The sequence below is a fragment of the Drosophila ficusphila genome, unplaced genomic scaffold (assembly GCF_018152265.1).
Source record: "Drosophila ficusphila isolate 14025-0441.05 unplaced genomic scaffold, ASM1815226v1 contig_286, whole genome shotgun sequence".
Classification (NCBI taxonomy): domain Eukaryota; kingdom Metazoa; phylum Arthropoda; class Insecta; order Diptera; family Drosophilidae; genus Drosophila; species Drosophila ficusphila.
The window spans coordinates 4,800,001-4,827,937 of record NW_025064189.1 but is presented as its reverse complement, the minus strand read 5'-3'; the positions used below and the strand labels follow the sequence as shown (position 1 = coordinate 4,827,937).

The 27,937-nt window shown below is 39.4% G+C and overlaps 2 protein-coding genes across 3 annotated transcripts; one reads left to right on the top strand and one right to left on the bottom strand.

Annotated features, from left to right (window-relative positions):
• Positions 1–634: 634 nt before the first annotated feature.
• LOC108100193 (CAAX prenyl protease 1 homolog) lies at positions 635–2,446 on the bottom strand. Of its 2 annotated transcripts, none has more exons than XM_017203965.1 (3): positions 2,129–2,446; positions 1,757–2,080; positions 635–1,622 (listed from the first exon to the last, which is right to left on the bottom strand). In XM_017203965.1, exons 1-3 carry the CDS (start codon positions 2,384–2,386, stop codon positions 762–764), a joined length of 1,443 nt encoding a protein of 480 aa, XP_017059454.1. In that variant the 5' UTR covers positions 2,387–2,446; the 3' UTR covers positions 635–761. The 2 variants fall into 2 exon arrangements, with proteins under 2 accessions (XP_017059454.1, XP_017059455.1); XM_017203966.1 differs by lacking the exon at positions 2,129–2,446 and having other exon boundaries at positions 1,757–1,869; positions 1,953–2,052.
• Positions 2,447–19,273: 16,827 nt separating this feature from the next.
• LOC108100565 (homeobox protein cut) lies at positions 19,274–27,184 on the top strand. The gene is made up of 3 exons (XM_017204542.2): positions 19,274–21,557; positions 23,939–24,010; positions 25,492–27,184. The coding sequence occupies exons 1-3, from the start codon at positions 20,754–20,756 to the stop codon at positions 26,293–26,295; spliced, it is 1,680 nt and encodes a 559-aa protein (XP_017060031.1). The 5' UTR covers positions 19,274–20,753; the 3' UTR covers positions 26,296–27,184.
• Positions 27,185–27,937: the final 753 nt, after the last annotated feature.

Genomic DNA, 27,937 nt, shown 5'->3' with positions numbered 1-27,937 from the left:
CGAGTTCCTCAATCGATGCACATGGGTCAAATAACATTTTAAAGCTATCTACTCAACATAAAAATAATATTGAAAATTTGGAATGAATTTTAAAACAAGTATCTAAAAAAATGTTAAATTGTAGTATAGCCTACAATTAATTTAAATATAAATAAAGTAATAAAGTCTGATGAAGAAGAAAACCAAACAATATAAATTACGTATACGTACGTATCCTGCCAATTAAACAAGTAGCTTTGTTTTTGATTTTAATGAAACTGAGAAAGACTATATATTTTTCAGAAGCTTCACTTTGATATTAATTTAAAAAGTTTAAAGACTTTGCTAGCCTCAGATGCGGTTTGTGCAACCCTCAAACAGAGGGGAAATTAGCTTTTAACACCCGAAGAGAAAAATTGGTAGCAGAACTGTGGGCCGGAGGAGGGGCGTTGTGACAGCGGCTTATTTGAAACGAATTTTAATTAAAACACAACGGAAAAGTTTCGGCTGGGACAGGAAAACAGGAAACTTCCCCTGCAATCTGGCCGTACACTTAAAGTTAAATCCCCGGACTGTCAACCTTTCAGATTCTTTAAAAGCAGGGGGTGTATACTTTGCAGATTCAAATTTTAAAAGAAATTATTTTGATAGGTTGTGATTTTCTTTTTATTTTAGCATAATATCAAGTACCAAATATTTAATTTTGAATTATTTTTGGTTAAAATTCCCTAATAATATATCATACCCATTTCCCAAAAGATTATATGTGATATAAAAACCCTTTAAACTAGCGATAACCTAGAGACCCTCTGCTTGTGTTCTAATCGCTCTAGATTTAGGATTCGCTGCAGCACAGAAGGTCGGTAGAGATGCCACATGAGGTACCAGTGGTCCACATAGGGGAACTCGAAATCGTCAGAGAAGAGCTTCAGAAGGGCGGACCTTATTCCCTCACCATAGCCCCGCTTGACGATATAGGCATCTGCGGCGTACTCAAAGTGCCGGATGAAGAATAAGACTATCCAGGTGGTTAAGGTGTGAAATGGCCGCATTAGGTACTTATAAACCAGCCAAAAGCCGACGACACAGGGATACAATTTCGAGAAGCCTGCTGCCTTGTAGAGAGTACTCCACTTGTAGCTGAATCCAAACAACACCAGATATACCAGCAGACTGAGGTGGATCATGACCAAGGTTTTCACCGAGTGCCACAGATGCCAGTGGGCCAATTGGTGGGCCACAAACGCGGCCAACTGCTCGTCATTCAGGCCTTCTCCCACATGGCTAAAGGCCAGATCAGTCGAACCCAGTCCCCGGTTCAGAGTGAGATTATCGTGGATATCCAGACGCAGACAGCAGAAGCATCCCATCACCCAGGCAGTCGGTCTGCCCACATGAAAAGTGTACACCGCGTAAACGCGACCCGGAAATTTGAGATCAGTCAGCACCTTTCGCAAGCTCTCACTTCTATCCGAATCCTTCAACTCGCGACTCTTGCCGATGCAGGGCACTCCGAAGAGTCCGACGGCGACCAACAGGAGTAGGGATCCGACTACCAGAAGAAGCCAAACGAACAGGTTGAAGTACCAAACGCTTTCGGCCTCCAAAGCCATGAAAATCGCAGTCACCGGAATAATTCCAATCTATTGGAAAGGCTTAAATTTATTATCATTACAAAACATCACATTATGAATCATCTTTAAAAAACGAATAGTATATCTTATGGTGTATTAAAAATGTTTTAATCATATTATCTTATCATATCATATTAGTTTACCTGCAGAAAAACCACGAAAAAAGCCAAGGCGCATATTAAACCCAACAGAGGCGGAGTATCTTCACGATCCTCATGATATTTAGGATTCAAGAAGAGTTTCTCATAAAATAGAGCTGGCAACATTCGAATCACAAGATAGGTGGAAAACAGCGTCATAAAAGTGACATTCAGCCAGGTTAAATCGGCATTAGCGTACCAACCCACCGTCAACTCCCAGAGATACGGCAAAGTGCAAAGATACAAATCGAGGCAGCTATATATCACATCCATTATTAGGTTGAACATCTCCAGATATAAGGAATGAAATTGCTTATCCTTGGAGGCCTTTGAATGGGATTTTAAAACAGTATTACATAAATTATCTAAGCCCACCTTGAAAGCATCTTGCGACATGACCCCTTCCATTTCTGGCGGCGGATCCTTGGATTTCTCACATAATTTCAACTGACGGCAACAAAGGAACATGTGAAAGGCATCGTGAATTACTATTATCAAACAGAGGAGGAGTCGCAGCAAAATGGGATCGGAAATGTCAAATTCTTCTGGGATCATTTTCGATCCGATATTATAGCCCGATATCTTAAGCCGCTCGCCGCGCAAAGGATCCTGATATAGTGCAAATATACTCATATTGTGGTGTAAAATTTGTAATTTTTGAGTCTTTTTTATGTAATAAGTGTAAGAGATGAATTAAATCTTACAGTCAACTGAGAAGCAAAATTCTTTTTCATTATTTGGTATTAGATAAGTTTTTAATAATTTAATTTTTTTTTCTCAGTTCGGGGCTTACAATAGAAACTAATACATAAAGTATTTTAGCTTGGTTAATATTAATGAAAAATTTTAATTGTTCAAATGTTCAATGTTCAAATTCTTATAATTATTTAGTAATATTTTATGAAGCAGCTTATAATTTATTTTTCCAGCCTGTGGTTACCAACTTCATCGAGAAATCAAGTATGACGCGGGCACATCCCGCTAATCCCTGCCTCGTAAAGGACCCAGATTACTTTCCTGCCAATCGAGAGCGAAAACCGGATGCTAAGCGTTGACTAGTGAAAGCCAGGGATTAAGATGGCGCCAAAGAAATTACAAATTTTTGTGTACCCAGAAGAAATGCTCGGGTGCGATGGTGTTGGTGGCGCACTTGTGTGTGTAATGGTTCTTTGTAGTTTGTTTCGAGGATTTGAACTTCTTACGCTTGGCATATCAATAATGAGGCAAGGGCTTGGCGGGATTCTAGGGGGAATTGTGCTGCCGAGCTGGCTGCTTTGATGGTTTCGGTTCAACGCCATTACTTAACCCGCCCCCTTTTCACCCCCCACATATCCCCATACTTAACAGCACACACACAAACACACACACACACGAATGCGCGAACATTCACTTGGCATCTCTAATTAGTAGAATTTAATCTTCACACTATGGCAACGTCAAACGTCCCGAACTGCGACCTCCCATCCCACCCCCTCGCCATCCTTTATTCCGCCCATCGCGCTGCTCATTATGAAAAATTTCAAATTAAAAAGACGAAGGGAGTGGAGCCTGCACCGAAAAAAAATCCGTAGTAATAAGGAAATTACATTTAAGGAGTGTCGATATACGCTAATTTAATTCAAAATTTTTTAACTTGATAAAAAAATGTACTATCCTTGCTCTCATCGAATTATTTAAGGTTTTTAAAACCATACAGAGCAAAAACAAACTGATAAATTTAAAAAAGTGTTAAAAAGATTGTCAAATAAAAAATGAATTAGTAGTATTTATTTAATTTATAAATATTTACAAACACATATTCGAATATATACATATATTTTATTTTTTAGAAAAAAAAAAAAAAAATATTATGAAATTGAATGGACTATTTTTCTATTCAAACTGAAATGTTACAATTAGTATATTCCGTTATTTTGTCTCTCTGTAAAACAAAATAAAAGTTTCTCGGAAGAAGTAACGGTAGGATTTGCATAAATACCGGGACATGTGTGGGCGTGTGTTTGTGTGTGTGTGTGTCTGTTAGTATCACACATCATGATTACATAATTTAGCTATTAAAACAGCGCCAAGTGGCTGACTAAAGTGAAAAGGAGAGAGAGAGAGAGAAGCGCAAAGTTCGAGGGAAGGAGACAGAAGGAGGCTTATTTATGCCTCAACACGCCGTTTGGCGCAGCTTCAAAGGATCCGAATCATGGGTGGGCATTTCAAGGGGGGTTCTCAAGGAGCATGTACGGTGAGGAGGGAGGGGGGAGGGGTTAGTGGTTGAGCGGGGTATTCCAGTTCAACGGCACACATGTGCACTTGATTTACTCATTAGCGTTACTTTTCTGTTCATAATGGGGCGCTTACCAAGCCGGAAACCGCAACCGCCTCAGCACCGCTGCCCCCCTTTAATACCCCCTTCCTTCACCCCCTCGTCTCCACCCATGCAGGCCACATTTGGTTTCATTTCGAACCGTTCGGGATGCGTTCGTATAAGCCGCTTAGGCGTATCCTTTGTGCATGTGTAATTGTGCTGGCCTCACACACCGCCCCCTCCCCCACTTTTCATCTTACCCGCCCCTCACACACACACACGCACACACACTCGCACACACCCACGACTAAGCCCTAATAATCCCCACTATTTGGCCAAAAGAAGGAGGGAAAAAAGGTAAGACACTGGCAAAAACTCTAAAAGAAACTATATATTTCTCGACGCATTAAAAGCAAATGGTTTATTTTAAATAAAAAAAATATTTATAAATTATTGCTGTTATTAAAAATAAAGCAATTTTTGGAAAATTTCAAATGTTTAAGGCATATCCCTAAATTAAATCCGTTTTTCTCAGTGCTCATGCGTAACTAAGTAGCAACCCAAATCGATGCGCCCATTTTTGATTCTCTTCCCATTCTTGGGTGAAGTCAAAATTCAACATTTCACATTTGCCAAAGGCTAAAAATGCTCTTATGGGTTTCCTCGGCTACCAAAGATACGTCCTGCAGATATTCTCCAAGTAAATAGTTTCCCAGATAGAAAGGTTTACCGAGCTGGCAATCTAAATGGTCTTGGATTTCATCTCACAAAGGGGTATATAAATAAAGATTTACTTTTAACAAAGTTAAACCATGACAAATTTACTATTGCGAACAGCTATCTAAATGAAAGGCCTTAACCATATCAAATCTTAAAAGTTTTCTCAAAGGAGCGATAAAGAGCTTCTCTTAAATCTTGGTATAATAATAGTACATTTCCTTTAACATTTATATACAGGGGTAAAATGAAAGATTTGTAAGGATTTATAGCCCTATAATTTGGCAAATAAAAAATATGTGAACCACTTTTTAATAACATGAGAACATTGAATTTAAAGAACCTTTCTAACTTCTCCCCCCTGCAGATTTCATAGCACGGTCCGATTTAGTTGAATTATTGCCGAGGTAATCCTAAGCCGTATAATTATGTGGTTTTGACTCCAGACAGAGACTCAAGAACGACTTACCTGAGGGTTTGATAAATTTCCCCAGCTCCTTGGGTCGTCCTGCCCCGAGTTGGTTGATATATGCCCTGGTACCTCAATTATCTTGTGCAATTGTGTAAGAGATAATCCGAAACTGATTCGGATTTGTTGCGGTCAAGTTGTGAGCCGTCATCTTTGGCAATCGATAGGGCCCTAAATCCAAAGAGAGCACTTGAATCTGGTGGATTTCTTTCTTTTCGTAGACACCATCTATTATGCCCGATAAGATCGCGAACGTGAATAGAAGTTTCCGCTCCGTGATAAGGGTTTTTTCTTTTGCTTTTTCCTTTTTTTTTTAAATTAATAATTCACTCTCGCTGCACGAACGTGAAAAACGTCGGAAAATTGCTCAATTTTCCATGCGAACAAGGTAACGCGGCGGAGGCGAGTCGGTGGAGAAAAAAAAGAAAGAAAGAGAAATTTATGCTAATTTCTCGACAACTATCACTGCTCAACATCGGTGGTACGTGGATGGAAGGCAACCCACCCGAAAAACGCAGAGCCACCAAACCTGATGGTCATGTAACGTCGCCGTCGACAGCGGAGGCAGCGTAACGAAGTAACCTAATTAATTTGTGGCACTCATTAGCAACAATTGAAAACGCCAAAGCCAGCAGAAGCACAACCAGAAGCAGCTCCTCCGGGCCAGCAGCTCCCTCCCCCCGTTTTTATTCCCGACCCCCTGTCACTCTTCAACTCAACCAGAAGTTGGAAATGTCCGTAATGAGTGCGGGGTATTCGACTAACGCCCTTGCCCCGCCCACAGCTACTCCAATTCCCCCCATTTTGTCATTGAAAAAAAAAGAATATTTAGTGGGGTAAATGTGTTTGTTCCATTAGAAGACTACACAATTCTCTAATTTAAAAGAAATTTCTATAAAATAAGATTGTATGGTAAAATTAGTAGGTAATAACTGTGTTTTTATTTTATTTATCAAAAGATCTAAATAAATAAAATAAAATACTTATGATCACTTTAATAAAATATCTACATACTCTTAAATATTTATACTCTTACAATATTTGAATACTTAAAAACACAGTTGATAGTTTTTAAATTTCTTTGCAGTGATCTTTAACTGATTATAATTGGTACTCACGATTTTTAAACCGACATATTTATGTTCCTAATATTCAAATACATTACACATTTATACGCTTTAGTTGTGACGTGATCCCAATTACAATACGGGCAAACACGATCTGTTTTAAAACCGATTTGTGTATATGAATATGCTATAAATTTACCGCGCATGTGCAACGTGACTCACTGAGTTCCCATACTTTCGTTCGCATTAGAAATCCAATTAATATGTATTCCTCACGATCGCTTAAAATATTTTTTCTTCAGATTATAAAACCCCAACACTACCAATTGAAATGTTTACGTTCGTTAAACTGCAGTAAAAACAAGAATTGAATTTATCAGTTCCCATCAAATGTCACTTATTCAATTAGCTGCCCATTAATTCGATCTCATTGGGAGTGTCACAAATAAAGACGCTTCCGCACATTCTTCAGTAGTCCTGGGGTGTGTACTCCTCCCAATCTATCAATTAAGATTAATGTCCATCTCGATGGATACTTCGATCATTTATAACGATTGTTTCGGAGACAACTTCATCGAAGGCAGCCGAGCGATCATCGATCAAGTCTGAATTGTTGTCTAAGCAGCTTGCCTTTGACTTCCTGAGATCTTTTGGCTAATGATCTTTTTGGCCCAAAAAAACAATCACACCTTTGGGTCGTCGAGGGGCTAACACTTCAATTCAGGGTTAATTAGGGATCCTTTTTTTCTAATGTCTATCAAAATAATTCTTAAATGTATTCTAATATAATATAAAGCGAATTTATTTTTAAAATCTTGGCAAAATGAGAATGTTAAGAGTGTTTCAAAAATAATATTTTTAATTATATTAAATAAATGTGCACGATGCTTGTAGATAGCAAAAGTGTATTAAGTAACAACAATTCAGTAAATTTTTATATTCTACTCTTATTTAGTAACAATAGATATTTCTTTCCAAGGAAGGTTAATTACTGATATCCCTGGCCAATTCTCACGCTGTCCGGAAGAGCAAATGGACCCTGGCTAATGAGCAGGTGTAGGGCATCAAATACCAAAAAATGTTAACTAATTTTCGGCTTTGTTGCGTTGACGTGTGAAGCGAGGGGCGGGGGGCGGGGCACTGCCCATATCACCTGCCCTCGGTCAGTTAGCTGGCCAAAAATATACAAAAAAAAAAAAATAAAGGAAAAACAACAAAAAGAAAACCTTGGATTGTGCGTGAGGCGACCCTATTCGAGGCCCTGTCAGTCGTCACTCAGCCGGCCTTTTTCCCTCCCCCATTCTAGCCATGACATTTCCACCAACCGCTGGCGATATGCAAAATCGTTTGACCCGGTCCCAGGGCTTTACAGCCCGAAAAAACATCAGACCCCGGAGCCGATCGCTATCTGGGCGCTAATATATGCCGCCACTGCCACAAATGCCTTTGGTAATGCATAATTCGAGCCACTTTTCCGGGGGCTGGCAACCACCGCCGAAACACCGGCCAAGTGATGGTGGTGGTCAGTAGTCGGTGGCCACAATCGTGGCTTTTGTTGCTCTTTGTTTTCCATTCGAGCCCTGGCTGGGAAAATCATTTAATTAACATTTTCAGCCGCCTTCGAGGCGCGAAATTATCACGCATATGCGTGGACTTGCCACCGTGGGAGTCCTTGTTGAAATTGTGGTCAAAAAATAAGAATTTATATACTAATATAGAATAAAGGTACATTAAAACGCAACTTTAAGTTTTGAAAAAAAATATATATTTATCATCTACCAAAAAACTTTTTTTCACATTTTATGACTTGAATTATTTTTTTTATTAAGTATGTTAGTTTAAAACAAGGTTTGATAATAGCATAAATAAAATAAAAACTAAGTGATGTTGCTTATACAATTTTTCAATATTTTTAAATTTTTCGTACGATTTGCCAATTAACATAGTTAATTTCAATAATTTATCAAAATATGATAATTAAATATGTAAAGTACAATAACTAAAAATGTTGTACCCAAAAGAAATTGATTTTCGATAATGTTCTAAGCTGTAAAAAATGGGATTACTCTCCATTGAAGCCGTTATAATTGGGGCTATTATAAATTGACCACTGTAATCTCTGCTAGGCCCACTGTGCGACCGTTACAGCCAGGTCAGCTGTTCGGCCCGCAACCTTTTTGGCGTAAATTATGATTATGAGAAATGCAAACGCTATCCGGAGCCATTGCCGCTTGGCATTTCTCAAAACGCACAGCCGGCGGTGGGAGTTATGTTAATACATTTAATTTTTTAGTTTTGCGTTTTACCCCCTGGCTCTTCTATTGGCCAGCTGAGCACACGCACACTTGCATCCCCGTTTTGGCCATTTGCATGTGGGCCGACTGTTGCGTATCTCACGGATACGCGCATGAAATACGAGCGGTTCTACCTTTGACTTTGCGCTTATTACCCCTGATTAATTACCGGGTCGAGTTGTGTTTTTCTTTTCGGTTATACTTCTTTTCTTTTTTTTGTTAGTGGCTTTTATTTTGCGTCTTGTTTTCCGTGTTTTTTTTTTGGGTGAGTTCTTTCTGGCCGTTAAGTGTGATATTTGTAACACTTTGCTGACTTATTGTTGGCCAGCTGAAAGGCTTTTAGGGCCATCGGTGTGCCTTGGCTATGGCTAATTAACCCATTACGCCATTATTGTTGCTCTTGTCGGCAACCGGCAAAGGGTTTCTTTGGCTTCTTTCCGTTTTGGCCCGTCGCACACGTGTGTGTTGGACTGCGGAAAACCTCCGACCCTGTATGGCTTTCAAATCTCCGCAATAAATTCCAATTTTGTGGCCTAATGAATCCACCGAGAGCCGCCCATTTGTTTGGCCTGTTTGAGAGCAGAAAAGGGCCGCAATTAGCCAAAATGCCGACCAAGCCCAGGTACAATTCTAAAGGTTATTCCAATTCATAGGTGGATCCGAAAAAATATGACGGCATCTCGATTGCGTAGAGTTGTAAAAATAAAATTTAATATTACATAATTCTCGAGATTAATTGCTGATAACAGCGATGCATACGCAAATTATAATTTAAGGTTATTATTTGCCTTTTTTAAGGCATTAGATCATCGCCTTGAATTGGGAACTTGGAATCTTCAAAGTGGCATTTATCGAACGATCTTGGGCTTTTGGGGTGATGTCAGCCTAGGGCAATACATTAACTTCAGATATAGATTATCACAATTCCTCGAAGCATCTATAATATTTAGGCACACTTTTGTTGTCGGTTATTAAAGTTCTTTGGACTTTACCGCGTATCTGATAATTATTTTATTTCTTCGAAATGTTCACCTAAAAATGTATTTAACTTCAGCTTAAAATAAATATTAAGATAAAAATCTACATTGGCTTAATAATTTATAGTATGTAGTTAATTAAACATAACTACATGTTATGACATCATTTTAGTGAAAGATTTATGTGATAAAAACAGTAACTATAGGAGCAATAAAGAAAGAAATATACAATTTTAAATTTAAACCTTTTTCCTATTTTTTCAAACCCTATTATATTAAAATCAACAATCACAATCATAAGCAATTTGTAACCAGAATCCACTTCCTTTTCGGGATCACTTTACCACCCTTTGAACCTCAATTAAAGAAGTGTTTTGTTAACTGCCCGACAATTTGCAGGTCGCCTTGCTGGGCGAAAACCGCAAACCGAACCACAAGAGGCATTCCATCCATCGCGGAAAAGTGTCAGGCTGTCATAGAAAGACCTCCGCGCAAATTGAGGGGAGCAAATCTGGGGGCTCAAGGAATTTATGCATTCCTCCGGCTGCCTCGTAAGTTTCAATTTTCATTGTAAGCCCCCTTCGGTCGGAGGACAACGGGCGTAAGCCCATTGATTAATTTGAAATTTATGATGCGCCTGCGGATCGCAGGGCATCCATAACTTTTGCTCTGCGGTCGGCAGGTCTCCCCGTTCCACTAAACCTTCTGTTTCCAGGAATGTGTTCTCATCTTTCACTCGCTCACGGCTCATATACATTTTAATTAAACGCTGCCGCACCGGAAGAACAACAACAACAACACTCGCAAAAACAGTAACAATAACAACAACAGCAGCAGGAGGAGCAGCATCAGGAACACTTGACAATTTCACGTTAATCCTGGTCACAGGACCTCGCCACGGTGGCTGCCTATTTTTCGGTGCTACCCATAATCATAAACATCGAACCAGGAGAACGAGGCTGGGTAGTCGAGGGTTAAGTGCAGATCCTACACTCGCAGAAAAGTCGTAAAACATAATAAAAAATATAAAGTACAAGAATATATTTAAGAATATGAGTTGTAAATACTGAAAGCAAAACTTTCAAAATTATATTTTAAAAATTTGTGTCCCGAAAATATACATAATCCAAAATTATAAAATAATAAGGAAATGTCAGAAACAAAAAAATTAAGAACATTTTAAAAAGTTCGAAAATAATTAATTTTATACTTCTAAAATTCTTATATGTATAATATTACAATTATAATTGTATAATATATTAAGAAATACAAATTTGATTTCTAGATGTGCTTATTAAACTTGTGCTTATTGGAAACTTTAAATTTAAGGCAGCTTATGATATAAATTTTAACTTTTTTTCACATCACTTTAATGAAGTATTCTAAATAATATTTTAGTACATTTTTTTTTCAACGTGTATGGCAGTATATGCGACTTAATTACGCGTGCCAAGCCAAGCGGCTTTTGTTATTATCATTCAGTCAGCCGGTTACCGGTGCCACTAACCATGCTGACCCCTCCCGGAAAAAACCAGACCCCCAACCCCCAGCCCCTTTTCCACCTACCCCCCGAACACCCCTCTTCGCAGGCTGCTCCTTTTGTTGGCCTCTGCCCATTGATGATAATGTTTGAGCGGCATTGGCTGCGCTTAATGAATTTATTTGTTACGCATGGCGTAGTTTGAATTGGCGTTCATGTCAGGACACCGCTCACAAATACACTCGCACACACACACACTCGCACATACACATACAGAAAGAGAGCCAAAGGAGGCTGAATAGTTGCCCGCGCCTTAATGAAATCCATTATTACGAAACCCATCGCCGAGGCCCAAAAGTAAATATACTTATTGCGGAAAGTGTTGGGCCCAACCCTCGGGAAGGGCAGGCATAAAACGCAGCAGGAGCAGGATATTACGATATTACGCATTGCGAACGATGTGCGAGGTGGTTCGGAGCGGGGGGATGAGGGGCAGGAATCAGGATTCAGGCAGCGGGAGGCAGAAGGCAGGAGGCACCAGGCGGAAATGGGAATGGCTGTGGCAATGGCAACAACGTTAACTGTGCACTGCAAAAAGATATTTTATAATGTCATAAAGATACTAGAAACGCAGAGCCAACGAAGCATAAATCCCCTGAAACAGGAATCCTTAAATAATTCCATTCTTTGGTAACTTTATTTAAAGTTTTAAGAATATTGCTCCAGAATTATCTTTCACTTTTTCTTAAAACAAAAGCCTCAGTATTATAAATTATAGAACAACATCTGCTTTCTTAAACTATATGATCTACCTTCAATGATGTTTTTTTGAATGTATCTATAACTCATTTATAATAAAATAGATTGTTTTCAAATTAAAATACTTTCAAAGATTTTCATTTTTTATGTGATGTTTTAGCAAATTAATATCTTATTCTTAGATGCAAGAAAAATATTTTAAAAATACGTCTTGTTTTATTTACATAGTTTAAATTGTATATGAGAATAACTCACTTATACAAGTATGACAAAATACCCATGTTTCGCGCAGTGCACCTGTAACGGTAAAGGGAAATGGCACAGTGGAAATGTTGTATTTTTTCGACATGCCAAACCATCTGATAACGATGCGAACCCTCAATTGACCGTTCTACGAGATGCAAATATCAAGCGGCCCCCGACAGCGGTAAATGTCCCATGGCTCGCGAGTTGTCACCAACCGCCGCTGCCACCGCCGCCACCCCTTTCCACCCTGCCCTTTGACCTGACCTTAACGATTTCCGGATGAGGGTTGCTATGTGCTGCTATTAAAGCCCTCGAAGCGCATGCAATTCCAATTTCAACTTCAATCGAATGTTTCGCACATGAGGAGCCATCAATGATGTTTAATGTCATACCGGGAATCCTTCAACTATGATGTGAGGCGTGTCCATTAGGGGAACGCAAAATCATTAAGGGAGGATATTATCCAGCTATGCAGATGCAATTCAAAAGGTTGCAATTCAAAAGGTTGATGGAACGGAAATGGTATAATGTCTGGTTGACTAACTTATTTTATTACGCCAGATGCTGGAATTGTAAAGAGTTCTGAAAAGAAATTAATCAATAAATATGTATATATGCATTTTTAAATTGATTTATGATTTTAAATCTGAAACTGAACGTAATAAATTAAAATTTATTTGCTTAAAATCCATTATTGTACAAAGATTTGAATAAGAATAAGTTTTAAAACAATAAAAATACTCTCAAATAAATAAAACTATGGCAAAATTTAATTTATATTAAAATAAAACTAAACTAAGCCAAATTTTCCTTTCTTTTCCTTTTTAGACGCTTTAACCAAAAAAGGGAAAAGCTAATGGAAAATTCCGATTAAGACATTCGGTTTGGAAGACTGGTGCTGCATATAATTATGTGCCGGTCCTGTCTCTGTTTCTATCTCTATCTCTATCTGCATCTATCTCACCCCACACATGCCACCGAATGTGGCTCATTCATCACGCTAACAACGTCCGCAAAGTATCTCGAAGATTGTTAGCACTTTCTTGACTTGGCCAGAGGGCGGGTCGCAAGCCATAACGGCCAGCCGCCCAGTTGCGTGGCCAGTTATTTATGTTGGCCGGCGAGTGGCTAACTATTAAAACTAACTACTTAGCAAACACCCACCTCCGATTCGAACGCAAACTTTTTCGGCAAAGTGCCATTTAGTTAAACATTCTGACACATGATAAATGAGCGAAAGACCTCGAGTGATAGATCTGGTCAGCCCATCTCCAACCGAGCATATGCGCCGGATCCTGCTCCGTCCGTTTCCATATCCGTGTCCGGATCCCGATCCAGGCAATTAAACAGTCAGAGCTTCGAAACATGTAAATTCGCAATCTACACAGTCAAAAAATAGATCTCAAATCCATTGAAAAACTCAACAATATTTTTTAAATTTTATAACATGCAAAATAATTGGGTAACTATATTAATGAATTATTTAAGAATCTTTTTAATTATGCCTTCATGAATTTGTTCTTTTTAATTAAAAGCTGCTTACATTTTTAATATTTAATAATTACTTTAAATGATTTATTCAATTCGATTTGATATGAAGAAAAGAAAAATCGGTCACCATATTGGGAATATTTTTACTCTGTATAAATCCTGAGACATGGGAAATGGCGAGAACTCATTAAATAGAAAGCATTTAATGCGTATCCAGATACAGATGAAGATAGTTCCGAAAGATACAGTAATAGAATGTCAGCAGCAGCTGACGGAAGAGTGGAAATTGAATGGGCGAATGAATGAGTGCGATATCAGGAGTCAAAGTTTGAAGCGCCACCCCGAAAAGAAGTCCTCATCATCATCAGCAGGAGCAGGAGCAGCATCCCATCCACACAGGAAGGTCATTTAAGTTTTAATGATGGAGTTGTGTCAATGGCTGGGGAACGTGTCCTGGTTCCTGGTGTGGAAATATCAGGGGGCGGACACGCGAAATGCTAGTGTACAAGTTGTGGTTTCTGTTTTTCCTGGGTGGTGGCTTTCCCTCCTCCTCCATCGCCTTTCCCTCGAAGTTTCCTCTAAGAACTAAAGTAGCAAAGTAAACAGAGAACAATGAGCGGGCGAGTGGACGAGTGGGTGGGGCCGGGGTAATAGCCAAGTTTGATGCGAAAATTGAAAGAGGGTGTCGACGACTGTATATACACCGTTATCATTCACCGGACCGAGTTTTATACAACCCATTCCATAACTTAGCATCCGAAAACCCCGCGCGACCCGGGGGCAACCCTTTAACATCTTTTCAGCAGAAAAATATTGTGAAACTTTGCCAACAAAACAACTCGAAGCCATCCTTTTCCGAAGCGAAACTTTGCGAACAATGTCAATAGAATAGTCCCTAGGGGACAGGAGCTACTATGACTAAGGGCTTTGTACCTATCAAATGATTTGGATTCTAATTAAATGAATGCCCGAAAGTTTCGCCAAAGCAAGTGGAGCGGCCAAGGCACGAAGGACCAGTATCTGCAACATGCTACCCTTTCGAAAACCTTCCTGCAAAAGAATTTCACCTAACAACGACCCTTAGATCTTGGGAGGATTTCGTAATTAGGGTTCGGGGTTTACATGGATGATGTAATTTAATACTGTCTTACTTGTGCCATTTTCAGCTCTAGTTTGTATGTATAATTCATGCGAATTAATTCAAGTGCCCCTCAGATATTTTATTGAAAACAAAGATAACCCCAAAGTTTGCCAAGGAAAACAAATAGGGGTCACTAGAAATCTTTCTGTTTGTAATAGAATAATATATATTTTAAGTAACTTATTCTGAGCTATGCCACTTCTGAAGCGCACGTAATTCAATCGGCGATGCACAAACAAAGTTGCAAATGGAAATCGCAAATCTCTTGTTTTGTGTTGGCGTTGACTGGCAGCCTTCGCAAATCGGCGCTAAGCAAAAAGTTAATTAAACAGATCCCAAGTGCTGACCACTCAAGTGAGTTGTGGACTGCGAGGGGCGTACTGTCTATGGGTATTAGGTTTTATCAGATGTGCATTCATTCAAATGCACTTCCTTTGGCCGCTCACTCAACATCGACTTCCCGTTAGCACACGGGCAACTTGGCCAGCTCGCTCCAAACTGGAATGGATCGGTTGGCCAGGCTTGCCATCAGATACGCATCAGTGGCAAAACTCAAGCAGCTACACTCAGGGGAAAAAATATTTTCATTACCAATTTTGCATATAAATTTTAGATCTTATTGCAAGTGTGGAAATAACTGTAAAGATGAAAAGATTGTAAAGTTTTATGTGGAGAAAAATTTTCTTAAATATTATAATAACATAATATAAATGCAATACTTCTTTAACTTTAGGGAATATATTAGATTTTAGTGGTATAATAACTTTGAAACAATATTCCTAGATTTAGGGAATATACATATTAGATTTTAGCAGTATAATAACTTTGAAACAATATTCCAAGATTTATCTAAAGCCGTTTATTATTTTCTCTACTTCCAATCATAAATTTTTAAAAATGAAAAACCTTTTTGCCAGTTAGTCTATGTCATACATGCATTAACTTGGAAACTCGCTGCCTTCAAAAGGCGGCTAGGAGCTCTGTCATGAGGAAATGGGGAAATGCTTTTCCAGCGCGGCGACAGCTGCGTGGCTAATCCGACAGGCTAAACAGTTGAACAGTTGCCCCCGGGGGAGAGGTGCTGCAAGAAAGCAAAAAAAAAAAAAAAGAAATAGAAAAGGAAAAAGGAAAGAAAAGCATTGTGTACTGCATAATTGAAAAAAAGCGGAGGGGGGGCAAAAACATCGTCAGATAAACACCGAACGGGGCGGTTGGAAAAGAGGGGGTGGTGCGGCGGTGCCAGGGCAATTGCAAAAATAACAAAAGACAATGGCGGAGTGGCGACGTCCCGACGTGATGTTGGAAATTGAATAAAAATATGTATTTTTACTTATAAGTATTCCATATAGCCAACGTCAACAGCAATTTCCACCAAAGTGCACGCAACGACAAACGGTTGCTGCAGTAGCAACAACTGCAGCAGCAACATCAACGACATCCACTGCAGTAACACCTTCAAAGTTGATTGATAAAAAAAAGTGTTTGACTGTAAGTAAAATGCTGAGCTCCCCTAATGGAGGGGGAAGGAAATAAAGGGGCGGTGGCTAAAAGAGGGTGTTTGGGGGGAGCGGTTAGGGCCTGACGTATCGAGTTGCTTCTCTAATGTGACAGCTCAATGCATTTTAGATGGCAATGACAAACTGAATTGGCAACAACAACTATGCTAACAGCAGCAGGAACAGAAATTGCAATTTATATATTTGTCAACGGAACAGTGCTGCGTAAAAGTGATCGGACGTTTACTTTGAGATGAGTTATAAAGTGAGTCTTAAGAGTCATTTGAGTTTTTTATTAAACTATACGTCTTTTCATAAAAAAAACACAACCTTTTATTGACAATATTAATAAAAGTTAAAATAACTATAATTTTATTGCATGAACATTTATTTACTTTTTGCTGTCTTTTAATTTTCACAAAAAGTTTATACTAGAAAGTATACATAAATTTGAAATTACCTTTTGCTGAGGATTCCAACTTTTGGGTGGCAGTGTTATGCTTTATCGTCCATTCCCATTCAATCGCACAATCACACTTAAAGGTAGCGAAATGGGGAGAATACTCGTACCGTCGAGAGTCATAATGTAATAAGGAACCTGAACGTTAGCGGATGGAAAGCGGGTAAGAAGACGGGCTGGAAAAGAAGAAAAACAGGCAATGCAACCGAAACTGCAACTGAAATGCTGCGCAAACAACTTTGAACGTCAATTTGTCAACTTGAAGCGAGAATTGAATGCAAAAAGCTTTGCGCCACACCGCTGACGTCGAGTCGTTTGCCCTGACGCAGTCCGAGCCAATTTCGGACGGGGTCTAATGTGCCACAGTCACGCTGCAGGCCAAGTTATTATTTGCGGTTTTTAATGGCGATTAATCACACTACTTTGTGCTCGACGCAATCGTTTTATTCGCGCAAAATAACTTATAACCACTCTTATTTTGGGACTAGAGCTAACTGTACGTCGTCTTGCCCAAAAAAAGAAAAGATTTGTTTAAAAATTATAAGCCTGAGTTAAAACTTGTTAACGTATGTACATACATATGTACATATATTTGTAAAATGGTAATAGCTTTTCTGACTAATTTATTGCAAATATGACAGTAATCGATTTTTTATTATTTTCAAATGTCATAAATTAATTAGATTTTTGGATGATTAGAGGAGGTGTAGGGTATATGGCGGTGCGAAGAACTGGTTTTTCGGCGAGGTGCATGGAAATGTCAGCTTATTACCGTTATCGTAGGTGCGGCAAACACGTCTCTGCGACAGTGACGCCGACTGCGGCAGCGACTCAGCTTGATAATGAGCCGTTAAGACAGACAGAAAGGAAAAGAAGACTCGAAAGCTTCCGCAATGCAAAACAGCTGTGCGAGAAAAAGAGCGAGCGGTTGTGCAAGGCGAAATGCAAAACTGATAAGAAAAGTCAGCTTAAGTTGCTCTAATTATGTGTGCACATATACACGCATACATACGTTTATACGTGGTTTACAATATGTGCTAGTGTGCGTATGAGACATCGAAATTCGGTGAAATTATACAAAAGATTTGCACGTGGTTTAGGACACGCAATCCAAGAGTGAGGGAGATACATATACATACTTATACATTGTGCGGGGGAGAAGGAGAAAAGTGAAGACAGTGCAGGCGAATGCAAAAACAAAACGATGCCTACGTGAGCGACAGCTCACTCCATACTTGCCCTCACTCTCTCTCCCCTCGCTCACACCTTGCGATTAACAGGCAGAAAGGAAAGTATCATTCGCAGATCGAAAAGGTTTATACACTATCGTATTATTTACATTGCAGTTGTTTGTTACAAAACGTTCAAGCGGATACGAGTCCTTTATGCACACGTATGCCAAAATGTATGCTATAATTTTATCGAAATATATATATAATATTTATAAACACAATGATACAATAATAATAAAGCAATTACTAAAAAACAAATCTATGAAGATTGAACGTGAAATATCTTAACGCTTGCCTGTAAAATATATATATTTACAATACATGAGTTAGCTAGAGATTTTTAAACCTTTATATTTAATTTGGTATATTACGCCAAACTTATTAAATCTTTAGACTCCTGAATCATTATTTTGTTATCTCGCTCCCTAAGAAATACGAGCTCTTACTTTCTTTAAAATATACCCAAAAATATTTTTTTGCGAAATTTATGAATTTACCGAAAACCCCTTCCAAAAGGGTATTATGAAACAGAATATCAGAAAGACAAAATCGAAAATGTCCAAAATTCTCCGTGAAATGCAATTCCTTTTTCAATTCTTTTTCTGTTATTTTGCTGAGTCGCTAAATTTGTTACCGTGTTTTTGAGCTTTCTGCCGTGCTTGTTGTTGTTATTACTTTTGCTTTGTCCAACAGCAGCAATAATAACAACCACAGTGGCAACGATAACAACTTCTCAGCCGTGCTGATGAGAGAAGTGCGAGAGAGTGAGGAAGAGGGCGAGTAAGCGGACCAGGCAGCCACAATATTTACAGCTTTAGCGGCCAAAAGCACAGTGGGCAAAGGTTTATAATAAAACCCTAGGACATAAAAAGAAAGAAATAAGAAACAAAATAAAATAAAATAAAAGGAAAAAAAAAAACATTTTTCCTTTTATCAAAATGTCTAACGTGTTACTTTTATTAAACTAAAAATAAAGCACAAGTTGAACTTAAAATATTATCATTATTAAAATTGATTACTTAACTGACCTTACCGTCAAAAATTCTTTGTGGAACATTTTAAAATTTTTAATTCTATAAACAGAGTCGTTCTTGTTAAGCTAAGAGAAAATACTTGTGCAGTAGCTTTCCTTGAACCAAAGAAATCAAATTTATTTTTCCCATTGCAATCCAACTTGCAACAACGAAACTACATTTGCCACACTGTGCCATGTGTCGCTATTTAAAAATAGGCTAATGCTCGGATGCTAGTGTGTGCGCTCGTTGGTTTCCAGCATCTCATGGTCGCCGCCGTTTGGCAGCCGCTGCCACATGCGCAGAGCGATCGGATCGGGCCCACTGTGCAACGTGGGGCTGTTGACGACAGCAGCAGCAGGCAGTCGCAGCAGCAGCAACGATCGCAAGTCGCGACACGAGCAAAGCGAACGCAAAAGGTGTACGAGCCAGGGGGGCGGGGGAGCGAAGAGCAAGTGACGAACTTACGGCCAACAGCAGCAGCAGCAGGAACAACAACAACAACGGCAACCGGCCCGTTTGGAACAGCGCGCATGCCACACACAGTTTAAATATGTGAAATTAGTACAAATCGTGATTTCAACAGCGAACGACGAGCGACGAACGAGCGTCGACGAAGTGGCGACAAAAAAAAAGCTCGAGCGAGCAGCAGCAGCAGCAACAACAACAACAGCAAAAGCCACGGGCAACAACAGTGGCAGCAACACAGCAATAACAAACGCTAGAAAAGCAGCAACAAGTCACCTCCACCAGCAACGGCGGTAATAGCAACAGCAATAAGTGATAACATCAACTGGAATATCAGAAGACACAAAGAAAAAAGCGAGGCAGCAGCAAAAACAGATGATGCCACAACTGCAACACTGAGAGCACACATTAAAAACGTCCAAAAAAGTACACCAACCATAAAACGACTGTTACACCAACGAGTAAGCCAACAGCAACACAAACAATTACAACTGAATAAGATAACTTCCTTAATAATACACCAACACTTACACCAATAGCTAGAAAAACCCTAACAATTTTAAATTCAACAAAATAAGCAGTTACATTTTTCAAATATAAACCAACAACTTCAACAACAACCCTTACACCAACAATAACAAACACGTCAATTACAACAAAACAAAAATTGGTGTTTTTCAAGAAACATCAACAATATACGCCTACAACTACATTAATAAGAACAACAACTGATTCAACAACAGTAGCTTTTATATTGGTGTGCGGCTCTCTAGTGGCAACAACAACACGTCGCACGTTTGGGGCGGCAACAACAACAACATGCAATAAAACAGCTGATAGCGACGGCAGCAACAACAAAGCCTGGCATTATCAAGCGGGCAACAACAGGTCGCGAAAAAAAAAAAATAAAAAGCCCGCCTGCTGCAGCACACACACACACATACACACACGGTCAGTGGAGAGAGGGTGTGAGAGAGTCGCACACCTTTGCGTTGATTTTGGACGTCGCTCGCCAGCTGAAGCTCTCGCTCGCTCGCTCTCTCCTTCGCGCTGTCCCTCTCTCCCTCTCGCACAAAGTGCAGCTGAGCTGCCGCCGTCGCACTTGCCGCTGCCACAAATACAACACAACGCTAAAAACGCTGAACGCTCGCCGCCGCCGCTGCTGCCGCCAGTCGAAAGTCAAAAGCAACGTGTTGTGGACGCTTTTTTCGTCGCGTTGCCCGTTGCGTTGCGTTCTCTCTCTCTCTCACTCCTTTTCCTATCACCAACCAACCAACCAACCAACCGACCGACCGACCAACCAACCGCCCAACCACCCACCACCGCCACCCAACAGCCACCCACTTCCCGCGGCCGGGAAAAACTTTCACCAGCAACAACGAACAACAACAACAATGTCAAGCAGCGCAGCCGCAGCGCAATTTAAGCTCGATGCCAACTCCAATGCCATTGCTTTGATAGCCGATGTTGCCGCGCTGCCACTCCCCCTCTCGCCCACATCCACGCCCACTGCAACGGCCGCAACAGCAACGCCAGCTGATCGCGTTGAATGGTCCCGCTCGACGATCCTGAACTTCATCGAGGACTATCGCCGGCAACGAGTCCTTTGGGATCCCAACACCAAGGGCTATCACATCAAGCAAACCAAATACGAGGCCCTGAAACTTTTGAGCCACAAATATGGTACGGAAATACGATCGATAAGATCGAAAATCAAATCCCTCCGCAGCTCCTTTCATCGGGAACATGGCAAGGTCCTGAGTGGCAGGAACCGGGGAGTTATCTATCAGCCCATGTGGTTTGCCTACGAGGCCATACGATTCATTCTAGATGGCGAACGAGATCAGGATCAGATTCAGGATCAAGATCAAGATGTCGAAGCGGAAACGGAAGCCGATGAAAAGCTAACCCTGATGCACAGCTTGGATCTGGAGCAGCTGAAAGCGGACAAGCTGGTGGATAGGGACATCATACTGCAGGTGGAACAGCAACAACAGCAGCAGCAGCAACACGATGAGATTGCCGCTCGGATTGCGGCAACTGTGGCCGCTGTTGCTGCCGCTGCGGCGGCTGCGAATGCCCGTGATCGCGAGCGGGAAGTGGATACCGCTGGCGAAATGGATACCGCTCGGGAATTGGAACTCGAGGAGGAAGCGACGGGCGGTACTGCCATGCTCGAATCCTCCTCGGCGGCTGTGGTAAGTGCTGTTGTTGTTGTTTTTTTAGTTTAGCCAAGCAACCTCTACCTATTTTGCATGTGTCTCTTGGGCTTTTTTCCCCTCCTTCTTTGTTTTTTTTTGTATATTTCTTTGGAGCTTTGCATGTGCGCGCGTGTGAGTGCGAGTGGTTTGACTTGTTTTGAGGCAGCAGGCAGCACACGCGCTGCTGTCGCCGCCCGCCGCCGTCGCCGTCGCTGTCTAGCGGTTCGTCAACGGCAGCGGCGCAACCGGTGGCGCACAGTGGGGCCAAAGTTAGGCGACGGTCTAGACATTTCTAGGTTATTTTAGGCATAACACATTCTTAAACACTTTGACTATTTGTCAAGCTAATATGACCTTTAAAACTTTTACAGTGTTTGTACTTTGTCATTCAAAGAAGTTTTTATTGTTAGGCTAATAGCATTTAAATTATTTTTGTTAAAAATATTCAGAAAAACTTTTTAAGTTAATGAAGTTCTTTTACCACATAAACACAGAATATGTGAAAATAAATTCATTTTGATTTCCTTTCAAAAGCATTTTTACACCAAAATTTGCACAAAAGTAGGCTATAAAAATTGGAAATTGCACAATTTTTAATTAAATCACTTAAACGACATTTAAACGACATTCACACATAAACGACATTTAACTCCAAATATCAGTAAATACAATTTTGCATTTTATCCCCTTTTAACAAAAACTTTTAATAAACAAGACCACGTGACGTATGAGTAATATTTTTTCTGTGTCCTTTAAATATTTTGTTGTGTCAACAATTAAAAACAATTAATAAAATTATGTGTACATATATGCTTTCCTTAATGATTTCATGTAAAGTTAAAAGGGAACTTTTGAGTTTTTATTGCTTTGAGTTTTGCACACGTGGCGTATGAGTAATTTTTTTAGTCAAGTTACGCATACGCCCCTTTGAATTATTTTATTTTTTTTTTTAATATGTGCTAAAATTTTTTGAAAGTAGCATTATCTTAATAGAGTGTACCCACTGTGCGCGGTAGCAGCTATTGCGTTGCGCTTGATAAGCCAGTATTGGTGTTAGTGTGCCAGTGTGTGTGTCAACTGGCTTTGATTTGCGCTGCCGCTTCTGCTATACACACCGCCGTACCTATATCTATAATGCATACACATGTGTGTTGCATCAGCCGTAGAAATCGGCGGCCACACGTTTTGCACCGACCACGCCCCTCCGCCCCGCATCGATGCTCTGCCGCCCCCAAGCGTAGTAGCTCCAATATAGCAAGTTGCTGGACTGCGTTTTTTTTTTTATTGCCATATCGCCTCGTCCGCTCGTTCGGTTTTATATTTGATTCTCTCCCAAAAAAAAGGTACGAGACTTTTGGGCAGAAGCTCGACCAGAAATCGAGGAACTTTAACCGCAAAGCGAGCTTTCTCCAGAGCTTTGAAGAAGTGCTTGCAATTATGCCTAGTAACTAATGCGATCGACTTCCCGGAAATAAATTAATCTTTGACTGACAAATATAAACAGAAAAAGAATATAAATAAAACAAATGCAAATTATGATTGAAGTAATCAAAGTCTGATAAGCAAGCCTTGACCACCGAAGTGAAAATAATGTTGTGTATGGTATATGCTATAGTGTAAGTAATTTTAATTTTAATAGATTTGTTCATTGCAATGTTCTTAAAAGACACCTTAATTTATATTATTTGACTAGAATTGTTACGAATTCAATTTAGTTTACTTGCTTAGTACAAATTTTTTTTATGCTTTAAGTATTCCTGATAAAGTTTTTAACCATCCCTTTCTTTTCCTAAAATTCTTTTAACAGTTTTATTTAATTTGGAATAATGAAAAGTATAAGGTTAAGCCCTTTTGCAAGTTTAATTTAAGTTTAAGTTAACGGTCACTTTTAAAGCTTAACAAAGGGTATTTACTCGTCGAAGATCGATAACGTCTCCCATCTCTTGCGTTATTTTTCGTCTGTTTTTTTGGTCACTTGTCTCACGTCCGTCTGTGGGTCTGTCCACCCGTTGGTCCACTTCGGTGTTGACTTGGCTGCTGTCCCTCCCGTTCTGCCCCCGCCCACGGTTCCCCCTCCCCTCGTCCACCTTGTCCCGCCGTGACTAATTTAATCGCCAGCGGCCCGACTTGCGAGTCTGCATCTTGTGTGTGTGTGTGTGTGCGTTTGTGTGTTATTCTGTCTGAGTTTGCTTTTTATTATTATTCTAATTTGTTTTCTATTTCTCGCGTCTCTCGCTTTGCGTCTGTCCACTATTATTATAATATTGTTGTTTTTTTGTTATTATTTGCCTGGCAAATTCTCCACACTGCCATAATTGTATTTGTTGTTGATTCTACGGTCTTCGCTAATTCTGGATTTTTTGTTCGATCTTTCGCAGACACGTTCCTCTTCCGATTTGGATGGCGAGAATTACTGCAATATCAGCGCCGAAGATGTGAAAACAGAAATTGTAAGTACCCTGCCGTTGATTGTTAATCGCACTTTAATTGATTTGACAGGTTGAAGTTATTATTTTTTTGGCGGGGATAAATTTACATTTTTTTTATCTCAACCCCTGAAGTGTCAAGTCAAGTGGCCTGTGGGAGTAATTAAGAATAATGTTTGACACTGGTTTGGGAAACAAAAACATTTTTGAATAATGTATCTTGCATTAGTTGAAATATCAATCATTATCTGGAGTGCCAAAATAAATTATTGTAATAAATCATTTATATTTTAAATAAGCTATTGTGGCAAAAAAGTAGAAAAAATTTCTTATTATTAAATTATTTATAATTCATTGACTGAATTGCTTTTTTATCCCACGTGCATATTTATTAATCACCTATGACATAATAAGTTGGTCAGTTATTAGAGAATATATTTTTTTTTGTGATTACAAGCTCACTGCAAATAATAAGATTAGATTTCCGACCGATAATACTATTTGCTTGATAGGGCTATAGTGTAGGAATTCTGTAACTAACTTAATTCGATGACGAATCTTATCAATTTATGACGTCCACAACTTGCACATTGACCGTCGAAAACTTTTCATTTCTGAAGGTCATTCGTGTTGCTAAGGCAGATATGATACATCCGGATATCTCTAATGATAAGCTGTAGGAGTCAAGCACCTGTGAGTCATTTGGACCTTTCGATTAAGTTAATTTAAATTTGAATACCAACAGCGAAGCGCTGCCAAATTATTTAAAAAAGTGGTATTTATATACAATTTTTGGGTTTCAAAATAGGCTGATAAGTGCTATTTTAAATTTTTGTCGGTTCCCGAATTAGAATGATTTGGAAAGATCTTTCTTTTGATATTTTACCAGACAAGGTTATGCCCGCAAATTATTTTAATTGCTCGTCTCTGGGGGATTATCAAAGTACCCACATGTCTCAGTTCTCTCGCCCTTCAGACACTTGGCAAACCTATGGATTTTATTGTTTATATTATTTGTAAACAAAGCGATGCGCGTCTAGTAAATAGTTGATGAAACAACACAGCGATGATTTCGTCAGACGTTCGTAGTATAAACGTCGTTTAATTATATAGAAAGGGTTCCGGTTTTTTTTGACGGGCCCATCTTTAGCGAAATAATAAAAAAGGGATGATGAAATATTCAACAGCTTTACTTGTTTAAGAAAACAGCTTACTGTATTCCCTGCGGACAATTTAAAAATATTTTTTGTTTTTCCCAAGTGGGAATTAATAAAAATAGTGAGTGTTTGTGTTACATAAAGGTGACACAGTTTAGTTACATTTTTTTCAAGTCATGTTGTATAAACAAATATTTACTTTAGAATTTCTTTTTGTTTCATTCGGAAACACTTCGTCAGTCTTTTTATATTTTCCTGGGATAATAAATAATTTGAAATACCAAATCCTTTCAACACTGCCTAAAACACATCCGTATATCCCCCTGCTTTTTTGATTATCCCCTCCAGATTGAACACGAATCGGAGCTGGGGATGCTGGATCGGCGGACGAGCACGCCGTCGCCCATAAATTACTACAAGCCGACGGATCTAACGTACAACCACCGCAAGCGCAAGGCGATGGGCGTGGAGCACGTTGTGGGCGCTTTGACATTGACGCCCATCAAGGCGGTGGGCGGAGCGGCGGGAGCGGGCGGTTCCGCTGGCCAACAGCAGCAGCAGCAGCAGCATCAGCAGATGAACCACAGCCAGCTCGCGTTTCAGGCGCTCCAGCAGCGCTTCAACCACAATCACAGTCTCAGCCTGAGCCACTGCAACGGGCAACCGCAACACCACCATCAGCACCACCAACAGCAACATCAACAGCAGCAACAAACGTTGCATCTGCAGCAACAACAGCAACAACATTCCAGTAACATGGCACAAAAACGTGATCGTGATCGTGATCTCTCAACGTCAAATGGCAACGGCAACAGTAACGGCAGCAACAGCAGCAACAACAACGCCAGCCACACCAGCAACATATCGCTGGATCCAGCAGCAACATCCAGCAATTGCAGCTCCAACAGCAACAGTGGTGCCACGCCCCCCAAAACGATGATGGGAGGCAGCGGTCTGAGTGCTAATCATGTGGACGAGTATGGAGTATTCGGGGAATACGTGGCCATAACCATACGCAAGTTAAAGACGCCCAAGTCGAAGATAGTGGTGAAGCATCTGATCAACAATCTGCTCTACGAAGCCGAATTGGGAAAGTACGATCACGGGATGCCGGCCAGCAAGGAGCCACCGCAGCTGTACAATATGCAATAGAACTAGGGAAATACCAGGGGTCAGGATTCGCGATGATAGACAAATCCACCAAAAGATATATAGGCAAACTACCGGGGGAGAGACAACGCACTAGTCAGCAAAGCAACAATGGGTCAAAACCAGAGCCAACAATTCTATAACAAAAAACAAAAATAAATACGAAATGGGGGGTTTAATACACGTGGTAGTTGGGGGGGATATGATGAGCATTTCATTCAGGGACAAAGACCATATAAGTACTTTATCTATATACATTTATAAACACATAAACGATATCAGTGAGTATATCCGAAGTCAGTCAGTTAAAGGAGTGCAGTTGAAGTAGTAGGGGTGAAACAAACATACCATTAATTAAATTGAATTAATTATAAATGCTTTACGTTAGCTGTGTATATTTATGTACACACACACAACCATATACATGTGCGTATATGTATATATATATATCTACGTTAATAAATATATTTTTACGATTATCGTTTTTTGATTTCACCAGCGTTATATTTTTGATTTTCGTTTTATTATATTTACATTTGGCAATAACACTTTGAACTCAGGTGCCTTTATTTTTTTAGTCAATTAAGCCTTGTTATCTTATGCATAAAAGCGAAACAGCAAACAAACGCTAAATGATTGCAAAAAGTCTACATGTAAAGCAAATAAATGAAGCCGTAACAACATGTAAATTTAATTAACTTTTTATCGCATATGTGAATTCATATGTAAAAACTTAATTCTGTAAATAGACTAAATAATAAAAAACAAGAGAAAAGAGAATAATGAAACATGAAATGTGCAAATCTTAATTTTTGTTATGCATAACTAATTTGAATCGAGCAAAGGGCTCCAAATAAAAATGCAGAAATGTTGAATTTCATTTTGAAAATGACACAAACGACTTTTATTGCCCTCAAGGGAAATGGTTTCAAATGGTTTTTATTGAATTGAATTTTATTTAAAGAAAAATGGTAATGAAATATTGAATTGCTTTTCAATTTTATTTAGTGACTTATAAGATAAATATAAAATATCAAACATTTAATACAAAGGTAAACCTTATCGGTCATTCAGTCTGTATATTTGGTAATACACTAGTAATAAATGGAAGTAATGAGGGAACTTCAGATGTTCAAACCTAACTGCGCATTATTACGACTACAATCCTTTATAAGTGGGACATGTAAAAGGGTTCGATTGTGTAACCAGTATTTCCTAATTATACCAAGTGTCAGAGCTATTGAGCAACTACCGCCCAGAACAATGAAGCTTGTTGTTCGCCTTCGATGTGATTATTCCATATTCATACTCGTATTCACATTTACACTCACATGCTCGTCGAGGGTCTCAGCCATAAATCACAAACGCTCTCAACTGTATCAAAGAACTAGGCAATTTGAAGGAGGGGCAACAAAGCAAACATTAATTGCTAAATAAACAATTCAAAATTATACAAAAATGAATTAATTTTTATGAATTGCCCTAAGATGATTTTACTTTTTTAGGGCATTTTGTTTACACGCTGTTTTATAGCCTTGCATAAATAATAATATCCGAAATTTCTTTAAATTCATAGTATTATTGATAGTTCTTAATGGAATACACATCCGAAATTTGTTGTGATTACCTAAAAAAGCAAATTTCT